The 13895-nt window shown below is 44.3% G+C and overlaps 1 protein-coding gene across 5 annotated transcripts in view; it reads right to left on the minus strand.

Annotated features, from left to right (window-relative positions):
* bcas1 (brain enriched myelin associated protein 1) overlaps nucleotides 1-13895 on the minus strand; it is a 91376-nt gene that overhangs the window by 36562 nt on the left and 40919 nt on the right. For 4 of the 5 annotated variants that reach the window (XM_055652456.1, XM_055652452.1, XM_055652454.1 and 1 more), the window contains one exon: nucleotides 5041-5579. In XM_055652456.1, coding sequence (XP_055508431.1) covers nucleotides 5041-5579 — 539 coding nt within the window. The remainder of the gene's footprint in view (nucleotides 1-5040; nucleotides 5580-13895) is intronic. The other variant, XM_055652455.1, reaches the window with a different exon arrangement.

A 13895-nucleotide genomic window follows, 5' to 3' on the forward strand; every position in this document is an offset into this window, starting at 1 on the left:
ATCCACTGCCTTCTGTGGCAAAGAAATCCATGATCAGATCAGGGGGGAAGGATTATGGAAGGTTTTGGCGGGATTGGTGAGTTAGAGGAGGTGGGTGCTGGATACCCTGCAGGAAAATAGCTGCTATGATCGGGGAAGGGGTTTGTGGTTGAGTGGGTAATGTTTCTAACAACGAGATCAGTCAGGCAACCTTTCTCAGAGAGCTCCCAGTACAGGGCTTGGACTTGCCAGCTAGCTGATTGTTTTGTGGCAGCAGGACAGATGCAGCATGATGCTATTTCCTTGGAGATGTTCCAGAGGAGCCTTGCATGTAAATTATACCATTCCACGCCTCTCTGCTTTGTACGGGAAATGTCCGATCAAATGACCAGAGGGACTTGATTTGACTACAGAATCCACCACTATTTTATCACTAACTTGGAAAAGTTAGTTTCCACGTGTGAGACATCAACAACAGCTCTAGGTGTCATCATTACTTGGGATAAAGATCTCGTCAAAGAGATAGACTATTCCTCATTAAAGCTCTGGTGAAAGGTCATTGAACCGAGATGTACACAGATACTGCTAGACCCACCTCCAGCATTCTGTTTTTACTGTGGGTTTTCAGCATCTGCAGTTGTTTATCGAAAGGGAGTTTCATAGGGAGAGAAAAACAGTAGTTGACACTTTAGATCAACGACCGTTCATCTGCCAAGAAACGTCTACTACCTTCAAAAATACTGCCTGGTGCGCTGACTGTGTCCAGTACTTTCTGTTTTTTTTTAATCTCTGAATATGCGCATTTTCTTGACTTGGTTATTGCTCTGTGCAGGAACCCACTCTTTCCAAGGATGACAGTATTTAAATTTGACAGCAAATATAAGTCATAGTCATGGGCTATTCTTCTCTATAAATGCCCATGGTGCCCTAGGAGCTCTGCCAATACATTCTAGCCAATACAGAAGGGTCCCGACCTGAAACGTCACCCATCCTTTCCCTCTAGAGATGCTGCCTGACCCACTGAGTTATTCTCAACACATCCACTCAGTTCGCATTAACCAACCCGATCTCCCAGTGGCTCAGCACTTCAACTGCCCCTCCCGTTCCGAATCCGACCTTTCTGTCCTGGGCCTCCTCTATGGCCAGAGTAAGCCCCACCGCAAATTGGAGGAACAGCATCTCATGTTTTGCTTGGGTTGTTCACACCCCAGCAGTATTAACAATGATCTCCAATTTCAGCTAGTCCTTGCTTTCTCCCTCTTTCTCCTCCCCTTCCCAGGTCTCCCACAGTCCACTGTCTCCGCCTTTCTTCTTTCTGCCCCCCCCACCCCCATATCAGCAAAGATCAGTCTGAAGAAGGGTCTCGACCCGAAACGTCACCTATTCCTTCGCTCCATAGATTCTGCCTCACCCGCTGAGTTTCTCCAGCATTTTTGTCTACCTTCGATTTTTCCAGCATCTGCAGTTCTTTCTTAAACACTGAGTTATTCCTGCATTTTGTGTCTATCCCAGCATTATACCAGCATCTGCAGTTCCTTCCTACACAATAACGCACTGCAGATTATATCTGGATCATCATTCACCACTGCAATCATCATGTCTGAACTGATGAGATTAGTAAATTGCCTTTAGCGCAGAACACAGGACCGCACGCCTGCAGTTAATTTTGTGGCCTTACTGCAAGATTTATTTATTTCTGTCATCCACTCACTGGGCCGCTAAGTCTGGAATCCTTCAATGCCCACTCTCTCCTTCGGCAGAGTTGTAATTCCTGGAAGCAGTCCTTGAATCCTTGCTACACTATCACATCCACTGATTCCTCTGAAAGCGAACTATAGGCAGGTTTCACGGCAGTCGGGTCACGACCCATGACCCGTACTGTTGCTACGCTACTCCAAGTGGAGTACACGCGATGAACTGCAGGTAGGCACTGACCATTGTTTCCAGCGTAGCGGGCCCGTTAAAACCCGCTGAAATTGTCAATTTCTGCGCTGTAAATAATTATGGAAATCGGGATAAGCGTGTGAGACATTTAGCCTACTTCACAATTCCAAAAGTGAGGAGAAATGACAGTAATTTGAAGCGAGAGCTGAAGGGACAACAACAGCCAGAGTGCTTGGCAAACATTGGCCGTTTGCTCACTGCATTTCATCAACTAAGGAATTTTTCTTGATTCCTTTGGCATCTAAAAAGTTTCAGAAGTGATAAATCTGGCTGTAATTTTTTTTAAATCGCCCATGGTTCTCAAGAGGGTTTTTACATAGAAAATGAAAACGCATCTGAAGAAAAATTTACAGCCAGATTTATCACTTCTGAGACTTTTTAGATACCAAAGGAATCAAGAAAAAACACAAATAATGCCTTATTGTTGATGAATTGCACAGCCAATGTTTACCAAGCACTTTAGCTTTTGTTGTCCCTTCAACTCTTGCTTCTCTTTACCTTCATTTCGCTTCACTTTTGGAATTCTGAAGTTGGGTACATACTTCTCACATTTACCCCGACTTCCACCTTTTTTTCAGCGCAAAAATTCAACATTTTGGCGTTTTTTAACAGGTAGGAAAGTACGCGTTTCTTGTATTAATAACATATACCGGAAGTTACGGATGTCCTCCAGATGGATTGAGCGGCTCCGTACGTCAAGCCCTATGACCCAGTGACCTTACGTGCAACCCCCCTATAGTTAATATTTGAAGAGATATTTCTAATTGTTAGTTTACCCAATTAAATAAAATCACTAGATCACTTATACATTTATGCATTTGTAAAACTGAGTTTAAATCTTCCATTTCACATCACCTTATCCGTTACTGATGGGTAAAAATGTGAAGCATGATTTCAATTACTAGTCAATATTGTAGGTTCAACCATATATTATTTGATAATGTATATTATTTGACAAACAATGAGGTGGGATGTGGGTACAAACATTATTCATCTGCTTCTTTTCTATCCTCAGTAATACATTGAATAAATATTGTCAAGCAAGAAATGTTGGATTTAGTTGGCCAACAATGGTGATAAATTCTGAAAGTAATACAGTATGTGTAACTGAAATACAATCTACCGTTAAATTGTATTTCCTAACATTACAGACAATGGTCGATCATTTGAAATTTAAGTTATTACTTTAATATGCTGTCATGGCAAATGCTCATACTCTGATAGAGACTGGAGAGACTTTGGAATTTTCTGCCTCAAAGAGTTTTGGAGGCTAACTCACTAGAGGTATTTAAAGTGGACATTTATATAGTTTAGTTTAATTTAGAAACCACCGAGTCCATGCTGACCAGCGATCACTCGTACACTAGTTCTATGTTATCCCAGTTTGTTCTTCATACATACAAGGGGCAATTTACAGAAGCCAATTAACTTACAAGCCTGCATGTCTTTGTAGCATGGGGGGAAACCGGAACATGCTGAGAAAACCCACACAGTCATAGACAGCACTCGTAGGCTGGATCAAATCCAGGTCCCTGGCACTGTAAGGCAGCAACTGAGGGCTGTGGTGAACTGGGATGTTGAAGAATTGAGGCCCAGGATAGATGAGGCATAAACATATTGTATGTCGGAGCAGGTTGAGGAAGAGAGTAGCCAATTCTAGATCTCACTTTCTTGTGTTTATTCAAAGCCAAAACGTAAATAGATCTGTACAATGGACACCAAATTCAATCATGGCTGATCTATCTTTCCCTCTCAACCCCATTCTCCTGCCTTCTCCCCGTAACCCCATGACACCACATGATAAAATATCCAAAGACAGCGTGGTTTCGTGAAAGAAGAATCTGTCTACCTTATTGTCTATCTTTCTCTATCTAGAAAATGGTAATCTAAGAAATAATTTATTCTCCAGAAGGTAAATTAAATCTGGAACCAGCTGTCTGAGAAGATGGCAGATGCTGGTGCCCTCACACCATTTAAGAAGTATCTGGATTAAATTTGAATTGCCAAGGCATTAAAGTCTATGCATCAAGTGTTGGTAAATGGCATTAATAAAAATGGGTACATGATGGTCAGGATAGACATGTGGGCCGATGGGCCTGCTTCTGTCATGTATGACTGTGACTCCTTCTCCTGGAGTGCTCCAGTTTCCTCCCACACTCCAACAACCTGCAGGTTTGTAGGTTAACTGGCTTTGGTCAATATTGTAAATTGTCCCTAGTGTAATAGTGCTGGTGTACAAGGAACGTTGGTCGGTGCGAACTCAGTGGATCGAAGGGACTGTTTTTGCGTTGTTTTTCTAATCGAAACTTAACAGGAAGAGGCCTTTCGGCCAATAACAACTGTGCCAAACATAACGCCAAGTGTCTGCTACAATCACTCCATTCCTTGCACTTCCATGTGCCCGTCCAAAAGACTCTTAAACGCCATTACCGTGTCTGCCTCCATCACCAGCCCTTGCAGCACGTTCCAGCCACCCACCACACTTTATGTCAAAGATTTGTCCTGGAAATTTTGTTTAATATTATTATCTAAGGAGGCTAATATAAGGTGTTGCATAATTGCATTAGGAATTAGTTTCTCATGTAAACTGTGATAACACTATGGTAAGCAGTGGTGTCAGAAATTGAACCAAGGGTTGACTTGTGCTAGAGTATTGCTAGAATATTGATTTCTCCAATTTCAAGTAACCCTTGCATTCCCTCTCTCTCTGTTCCTCCCCCACCCTAGTGGTTTCACTGTTGAAACCTTTGTGATCACCTCTTCCACAGCAGACAATGGACCATTGTGGGCTCCACCTTTCCTGGGTCATCGGTGCCGGCTCCGGTTTCGTCTGTATCTTTTCATGCCTCAAGTTTCCCTCTCCCCTGACTCTCGGTCTGATGAAGGGTCTCGACCTGAAACGTCACCTATTCCTTTTCTCCAGAGATGCTGCCCGACTCGCTGACTGATCTACTCCAGCACTTTGTGTCTATCTTTGATGTAAACCAGCATCTGCAGTTCATTATTTCAACTTTTTTTAAATGTGTCCGGAAACAAAATACACTTAAGCACTTTCGTATTCTCCCCCCTGTGCAGTTGAAGAGGCTGTTAATTGAATGAGAGTACGCAGTTACTCACCAAGTACTGATGCACGTTATCCAGCCTGTGTATCAGTTCACCAGCTTCCCTGTCGGCTGCAGTTAGGTCCTGACTTCCAGCAGTCTTCACATCTCCCCTGTGCCCATTCTGTTGTTTGCTTTTATCACCCTGTTTGAAAAGTTTGTCAAAAAAGCTTACTTCTTTTTGCTTTGGTTGCCCTGTTTCTTTCTCCGTGGACTCTGCAGCATTGAATGACTCGGTGGAGGGTTGCCGTTGCTTTTGAGCCGAATCTCCCTTTTGTGGGGAGGATTGTCGAAGATTCATTTTATCAATGGGCGCTGTGTTCCCAGAGGTCTTTTGATTGGCCTGGAGCTGAGCTGTTTCTGATTTTGGCTCCGTGGAAGAGTCATCAGTACGCCCTGGTACAGAGCGAGCAAACGAGAAGGAAAATATAGATTTCGAAACGGGCTTGGTAGATTTATCCAGTTCCATTTCCTCTGCATTCGTGGAGGCACTTCCCACCATCGCCTTGCGTGTAGTGGACGCCTCTGAATCCTGTTCACCTTCTGCTCCTCTATCTATTAACAGCAAAAAAACATGATCAAAGATCTTGCAAATAAAATGTTTTACAGATATGTTCCCATTGTTCACGTCTCATGCATTCTTCATTTGAATATGTCCACGTACACCTAGTGTACACATGAGTTTCTTTCAAAGTTAATTAATCCTCTGCAGTCATAAACAAAGAAAACCGCTGAAATGCTGTTGTCCAGGACGTTAAATAATTTTGAGTGATCAGTAGCAGGAAACAACACACCAAATAATAATCTGAACAATTAGCAGGCAGTTAGTGTATTAGTTTAACTGTAGGCTGACAATATTAAACGGTTAATGGACACAAAATGTTGGAGTAACTCAGCGGGACAGGCAGCATCTCTGGAGAGAAGGAATGGGTGACATTTCGGGTCGAGAACCCTCTCCAGTCCGAAGAAGGGTCTCGACCCGAAATGACACACATTTCTTCTCTCCAGAGATGCTGCCTGTCCCGCTGGGTTACTCCAGTATTTTGTGTCTAACTTTGGTTTAAACCAGAGGTACACAAAAATGCTGGAGAAACTCAGCGGGTGCAGCAGCATCTATGGAACGAAGGAAATAGGCAACGTTTCGGGCCGAAACCCTTCTCCAGACTGGTTTAAACCAGCATCTGTAGTTCCTTCCCACACAATATGAAACGGTTGTCGAGCTAAAAGAATTAGAAGAGTCATGAACAGGCCCTGGTTGAGATGGAACAAAAGAAAAGGAAAATCTCGATTTCAAACCATCCTTGGTAGATTCATCCAGTTTTTCGTCCTCTGCGTTAGTGGTGGAGCTCCTCGCCATTCTCTTATGTGTATTGAGTGTCTCAGACTCCTGTTGGACATCTGCTGCTCTGTCTGTTGCAGTTGAGCTAAAGAGCTTTACCAGAGATTCAATGCGAGCATTTTGCCCATGTTCCACGTAACACACTAGGGGCTGGGATTATTTACCAGGTTTTTTTGTCTGGGATGAAGCGGGGTTCCAACCCGAAACATCACATATTATTTTTCTCCACAGACGCTGCCTGACCCACTGAGTTACTCCAGCACTTTGTTTCGATCTCTGGGATTTTCTTGTACTAAAGATAAATTAACATAGTTCCAAAAATCGTTTTTAAAAAAAGCATTGTTCAATCAACAAAGGTATGTCCGTTCTATCTGGAGATAAAAGGAGATAACGTGCATTTATTTGTTACCATTTATAGGCATAATCCTAAAAGTAATTGTTTAGAATTTGCTGTATGACTATGTAGACAGAATAGACCATTTCAGGAACAGCTACAAACCTCCCACTAAAGATTGTGACTGAGCAGACAATGTTCCTGGCAAAAAAGAAATTGCAAGTGTGCAATCGTATTCCTCTAGGATATACATTTCTTTGCTTGAAGGTTTCAAATTAAAAAGAAAAGACAGTTAGCAGGCAACTGAACCATCTTACCACAACTAGAGAGCAGTCCTGAAGTACTACCTATCTTTACTGATGACTCTCAGACTATCTTTGAACAGAATTTACTGGCTATATCTTGCACTAAACGTTATTCTCTTATCATGTATCTGCACACTGTGGATGGCTCGATCCTGTATTGTCTTTCCGCTGACAGGTTAGCACGCAGCAAAAGCATCTCATTGTACCTCGGTACATGTGACAATAAACAAAAAATCAAACTGAACTGAAACTGAATCCAACTTAATCCAATTTTCTTTTCCCCGTACTGTGTCTTGAAATGCAAAGAAAACAGGTAGTCAATGGGTAAGAATTTAGTCAAAATAATACTGAGAATAACAACTTTCTGATTTCCATTGAAAGTGTTGTACAATTCTTAACTTCACAATTTTCAGCTACAAACTCCAGTATCCTAACAACGAATTACATCGGGTTGGCTTTGCCCTTGAGATAGACGTGGGGCAAACAGCATTCACTTTTATTTATGTGCAAACACTGCAGCAGCTACAAACAAATGTTTACTTGAACCTGGGTATTGAAAAGTGTCACTCCGCCGTTAGCTTTGCAGAATTTGCATCCTGCCGTTTGCTTTAACACTGAAGTGAGGCAGCTGACGTGAGATTCCTGAATTTGTTCGGAAGATGTGAATTAACAAGGCCATTGAAAGTTCTCTCCAGTGTAGACAAAAGTGCTGGAGAAACTCAGCGGGTGCAGCAGCATCTATGGAGCGAAGGAAATAGGTAACGTTTCGGGCCAAAACCCTTCTTCACACTGATGTAGGTTGGGGAGGGAGAAGAAAGGAAAAAGGAAGGTTAGGAGCCTGAGGGCTGAGGGAAAGCTGAGAAGGGGAGGATTCAACAAGAGCTAACAGAATTGGGAGAATTCAATGTTTATGCCGCTAGGGTGCAGACTGCCAAAGCGGAATATGAGGTGCTGCTCCTCCAATTTCTGGTGGTGCTCACTCTGGCCATGGAGAAGACCCAGGACAGAAAGGTCGGATTCTGAACGGGAGGGGGAGTTGAAGTGCTGAGCCACCGGGAGGTCGGGTTGGTTAATGCGAACCGAGCGGAGGTGTTCGGCAAAACGATCGGCAAGTCAACGCTTGGTCTCACCGATGTAGATCAGCTGACATCTAAAGCAGCGGATGCAATAGATGAGGTTGGAGGAGATGCAGGTGAACCTCTGTCGCACCTGGAACGACTGCTTGGGTCCTTGAATGGAGTCGAGGAGGGAGGTAAAGCGACAAGTGTAGCATCTCTTGCGGTTGCAAGGGAAAGTGCCCAGGGAGGGGGTGGTACGGGAGGGAAGGGAAGAATTGACCAGGGAGTTACGGAGGGAGCGTCTTTGCGGAAGGCAGACAGTGGGGGGAGATGGGAAGATGTGGTGAGTGGTGAAGTCACGTTGGGGGTGGCAACACTGACGGTGGCGGTAAACTGGACTGGTCCAGGAACGCTGACACCCTGTACAAGAAGGGACAGAGCCGGCTGTACTTTTTGAGAAGGCTCTGCTCCTTCAACATCTGCAGTGAGATGCTGCAGATGTTCTACCAATCGGTGGTAGCCAGTGCCATCTTCTTCGCTGCCATGTGCTGGGGCAGCAGGGTGAAGGCTGCAGACGCCGTTAGGATCAACAAACTCATCAGGAAGTCTGGCTCCGTCCGGGCAGCAAAGTTGGATTCTTGTGACGTGGTCTTGGAGGGGAGGATGCTCCTCAAACTGCGGAGTATCCTGGACAATACAGCTCACCCCCTCCATGATGCACTGGTCAACCTGAAGAGTACCTTCAGTAACAGACTGGTTCCACTAAGATGCAGGACAGAACGCCACAGGAGATCCTTCTTCCCTGTGGCTATCAAACTGTACAACTCCTCCCCCTTCAGTCGTGCAGTAAACTGACTCTCCTCAGGGGTAGACTGTGTGGGGTAGACTGACAGGTTTCCAAATCATAAACTGAATATTGATTTGCTAGAATAAAAGCAGCAAATGCTGGGAGTATACAGCAAGGCGACAGAGGAAAGATTTAATAGAAACCTGAGGGGCAACATTTGTACACAAAGGGTGTTAGATGTAGGGAACAAGCTGCCAGAGGAAATAGTTGAGGCAGATTGGGACAGGTATGTGGGTAGGATAGGTTTAGAGGGTGTAGATTAGTGACTCATGTTATGTCATATATTTGTAGTTACTAGCTTTTCAGTATCGCGGTCTGCTGCTTTCCTTTAGTTTAAGTGGAACTCTTTAAGAGAGAAGTTGTATTTGCTATGTAGTCATTAAAGGCTATGAATCCTTATCTTGGTGTAAGGTTGCTTTTATTATAAGAACCTCAATCGACATGGTGTCAGAAGTGGGTTCCGACCCACACCTCCAGTTAGAGACCAGAAATTGAGTCTGGCGCCTTAGACCTGGGCCAAACAGGCAGGTGGGACTAGTGTAGTAGATGGGGCATTGGGGTCAGTGTGGGAAAGTTCGCTGAAGGCCCAAACTTCACACTATATAACTATGATTCTTTGTCAGGCCGCAACTATGGGAAGATAAACAGAGTTAACATTTCAAAAAGGCCCTCTATCAGAACTAGGAAAGGAGTTTCTAAAGCTGCAGGGAGGGTGTGGGAGGGGGATGTCTTGCAATGGGTAAAACCAGGATGATCACAGGGAGACACAAATTGCTGGAGCAACTCAGCGGGTGAGGCAGCATCTCTGGAGAGAAGGAATGGGCGATGTTTCGGGTCAAGACCCTTCTTCAGACTGATGTCAGAGGAGGGGGCGGGACAAAGATAGAATGTAGTCGGAGACAGTAAGCCTAGTGGGAGAACTGGGAAGGGGATGGAGAGAGAAAGCAAGGGCTTTCTGAAGTCAGAGAGGTCAATGTAAACTACCCAAGCGAAATATAAGTGCTGTTCCTCCAATTTATGCTGGGCCTCAATCTGACAATGGAGGAGGCCCAGGACAGAAAGGTCAGATTGGAAATGGGAGGGGAATTTGAAGCGCTGAGCTACCGGGAAATCAGGTAGGTTAAGGTGGACTCAGATTGGGAATGGGAGGGGAGTTGAAGTGCTGAGCCACCGGGACATCAGGGATGTTATCTCTTCCATGAATGAATAGGAGGGCGCTCAGCATGCGGAGGGCGCTCAGCATCGCCAAGGACTGCTCTCACCCCAACCATGGACTGTTTACCCTCCTAACATCCGGGAGGCGCTACAGGTCTCTCCGTTGCCGAACCAGCAGGTCGAGGAACAGCTTCTTTCCGGCGGCTGTCACTCTACTCAACAACGTACCTCGGTGACTGCCAATCACCACCCCCCTCCCTGGACACTTATTATTATTTATTCAAATTGTTTGCTATGTCGCTCTTCCAGGGAGATGCTAAATGCATTTCGTTGTCTCTGTACTGTACACTGACAATGACAATTAAAATTGAATCTGAATCTGAATCTGAATCTGAATCTGAGCACTTAGAGTGAGATAGATAAAGGAAGTTAGGAGTTGTGAAATGCAGAGCAGAAAGGACTGCTCTGAGTGTTTCACTAAGGCACACTCAGAATGATCTCTCTCTGCCGTGGTTGCTAGACCTTCATGCCCGCCACGTACAAAGCTATCTCTAAGCCAGCCTTGACATTATGCACAACACCTGCAAATGTTGAATCAAATGATATTCTCTTGATCTTCAGTGTATATCTGCTTTGGGGAAAGTTAGGCTGTGGTGAAGCAAAGGGAGTGAAACGATAGGTACTTGCTAGCATCGCCGGTAAACTGATTGCTGAAAAGTTAATTAGTTCATAATTTGATAAGTTGTTTTGTATGGGTGTCAGGTGCTCTGGGCAAAAGGCAGGAAAATGGATTTGAGAGGGAAGGATAGATCAGCCATGATTGTATGGCGGAGTAGACTTGATGGGCCGAATGGCCCAATTCAGCTCCTATAACATGAATTTATGAACTCATAGGAGCAGAATTAGGCCATTTGGCGCATCGAGACTACTCCACCTTTCAATTATACTGATGTATTTTTCCCTCTCAACCCCATTCTCCTGCCTTCTCCCTGTAAGCTTTGTTACCCTTACTAATCAAGAATCTGTCAATCTCCACTTTAAAAATACCCAGTGACTTGGCCTCCACAGCTTTCTGTGGCTGGATGTTGTACGGGCTTTGAGCATACAACTCTCCCTGCTAATTGCCTGAGTATTGTCAGACGGTGTACATCATCTCTATGTGCAATCAGAGATTCAACTGTGACAAGCTACTTGAGCAAAACTAACAATGTGTTTAGTTTTAGTTTAGTTTAGTTTAGAGATACAGCATGGAAACAGGCTCTTCAGCTCACCGAGTCCACGCCGACCAGCGATCCTCATACACTAATTCCCAGGATGGCGGGACTGTCATATGCTGAGAGAATGGAACAGCTGGGCTTGTATACTCTGGAATTTAGAAGGATGCGAGGCGATCGTATTGAAACATATAAGATTATTAAGGGTTTGGACACGATAGAGGCAGGAAACATGTTCCCGATGTTGGGGCAGTCCAGAACCAGGGACCACAGTTTAAGAATAAGGGATAAGCCATTTAGAACGGAGATGAGGAAACACTTTTTCACACAAATTCGTGAGTCTGTGGAATTCTCTGCCTCAGAGGGCGGTGGAGGCTGGTTCTCTGGATACTTTCAAGAGGGAGCTAGATAGGGCTCTTCAAGATAGCGGACTCAGGGGGTATGGGGAGAAGACAGGAACGGGGTACTGATTGGGGATGATCAGCCATGATCACATTGAATGGCGGTGCTGGCTCGAAGGGCCGAATGCCCTACTCCTGAAACTATTGTCCATTGTCTCACACTATTCTACACCCTAGGGATACGTTACATTTGTTTTTAACAGAAGACAAGTTAACCCACAAACCTGTACATCTATATAGTGTTGGAGGAAACCGGAGCACCCGGGGAAAACCCACGCGGTCAGAGGGAATGTACAAACTCCGTACAGACAGCACTCAAGGTCAAGATCGAAGGTCAACTCTACCCCTGAGCCACTGTATGCTGGAGGAATTCAGTGAGTCAGGCAGTGTTGGTGGAGGGAATGGACAGATGATGCCCATTCTCTCCACAGACGCTGCCTGATCTGGTGAGTTCTTTGTTTTTAGCTCAGGATTTCCAGCATCAGCAGTCTCTTGCGTTGGTAATCTTCCTGTATCACCATCTAGAAGAGCGAGTGCCAGGTGATGCGGCTGCTGTGGTTGACTATCACGCAGTGCTTGTAAGCTGCAAGTTGTCGACGTGAGTTTTGCTGCAGTGCAAAATGTGCAAGGGTATGAGAAGCATCGATATGTTAGGTTAGATCTCCGAGTGATAACAGGTTGTTGACAGGTGAATGATAGGATGTGGTCTGAATAGTTATTTATTCTTGTTGATGCAGTTGGTAGGATCTGGCACTTGATGAAGTGCTGACTGATTTTGATTGTTTCTGTAGGTCACTAAACATCTTGACGCGCTCCATCTAGGTTCTAGGTTCTAGGGCAGGTGCACACAACCTTTTTCGTCCCGTTTACCCCGGCAACTTTAATAGCGCATAACAATGTAATTTCACTTATTTATGAAGAACTAATGATGAACAGATACCAGTATACCAGAACCAAACACAGTCAGTCAATGAGAAAAAATACATACAAATCCAGAATCAACAAATCTACCGTCTGTGTAGGCAAAATGTATCTATCCCCTGGGGGTAAATATACCCCAGGTTGGGAAACCCTTGTTCTATGGCCTTGCTTTCTTGACTCTCTCCTTTTACTGGGCAACTGAATGGTCTCATAAGGTCCTAAGGGATAGGATTAGAATTAGGCCATTCAGCCCATCAAGTCTACTTCGCCATTCAATCATGGCTGATCTATCTCTCCCTCCTAACCCCATTCTCCTCCATAGCCTTCTCCCCATAACCTCTGACACTCGTACTAATCAATAATCTATCTTAAATATAGCCACTGACTTAGCCTCCACGGCCTTCTGTGGCATGGAATTCCACAGATTCACCAGCCTCTGACTAAAGAAATTTCTCCTCATCTCCTTCCTGAAAGAATGTCTTTCAATTCTGAAGTCTCATGTGATCTCTCCTTTAGGCCTCTTTCCCAGTCTAGCTGCTTAGGTAGCACAGGACACCTGCAAAGCTTTTAGCTCTCTCATAGTTTTGATCGTTTGGATTATGTTCCCATTGTCACACACACCTCCCATTCACAAAGTGCAGCCTGACTTTAAAAAGATTACCTTTAACTAATTCAACCCATCGTGAAATCGTGCCCACTGCTGAGGTGAGAAGTTTTCACTATTTTAGTGACACTATATTCCGTGACACTATCCACGTTTGAACCAACGAGTGCATGTTACCTGCTTATAGTGATTTTTGCACCTGAGTTTCGGAGCCATTCCATTTAGTGTCTCTGCCAAGCCTTCCTGTGCTCATTGTTATGATGTTTAACAGCTGTCATAAACACCTTTTTACTATTAAACTGTCTGCAGAACTATTATTTTATGTTAGGAAAGAACTGAAGATGCTGGTTTAAATCGAAGTTAGACAAATAATGCTGGAGTAATTCGGCGGGACAGGCAGCATCTCTGGAGAGAAGGAATGGCTTTCAAACTTTCAATAACTTTCCTGATCCCTCTTAGTTACCTGAATTCCTCATTTTCTATTTGACTTGGGTTTCTAGGCCTATTATCTGTGCTAATGTCTTTACCAGCTGCAAAGTTGATCCAGTTCATTTATTCAACCAGAAACCTCATACACTTTACTGGAATATATATTTTTTGCCTTTGTCGAATTGCCTATTTTTTTCTCATTGACTGACTGTGTTTGGTTCTGGTGTTGGTTCATCATTCATTGCCAGCCTAAAGTCCTGTATA

Source organism: Leucoraja erinacea, chromosome 21 (assembly GCF_028641065.1).
Source record: "Leucoraja erinacea ecotype New England chromosome 21, Leri_hhj_1, whole genome shotgun sequence".
NCBI lineage: Eukaryota > Metazoa > Chordata > Chondrichthyes > Rajiformes > Rajidae > Leucoraja > Leucoraja erinaceus.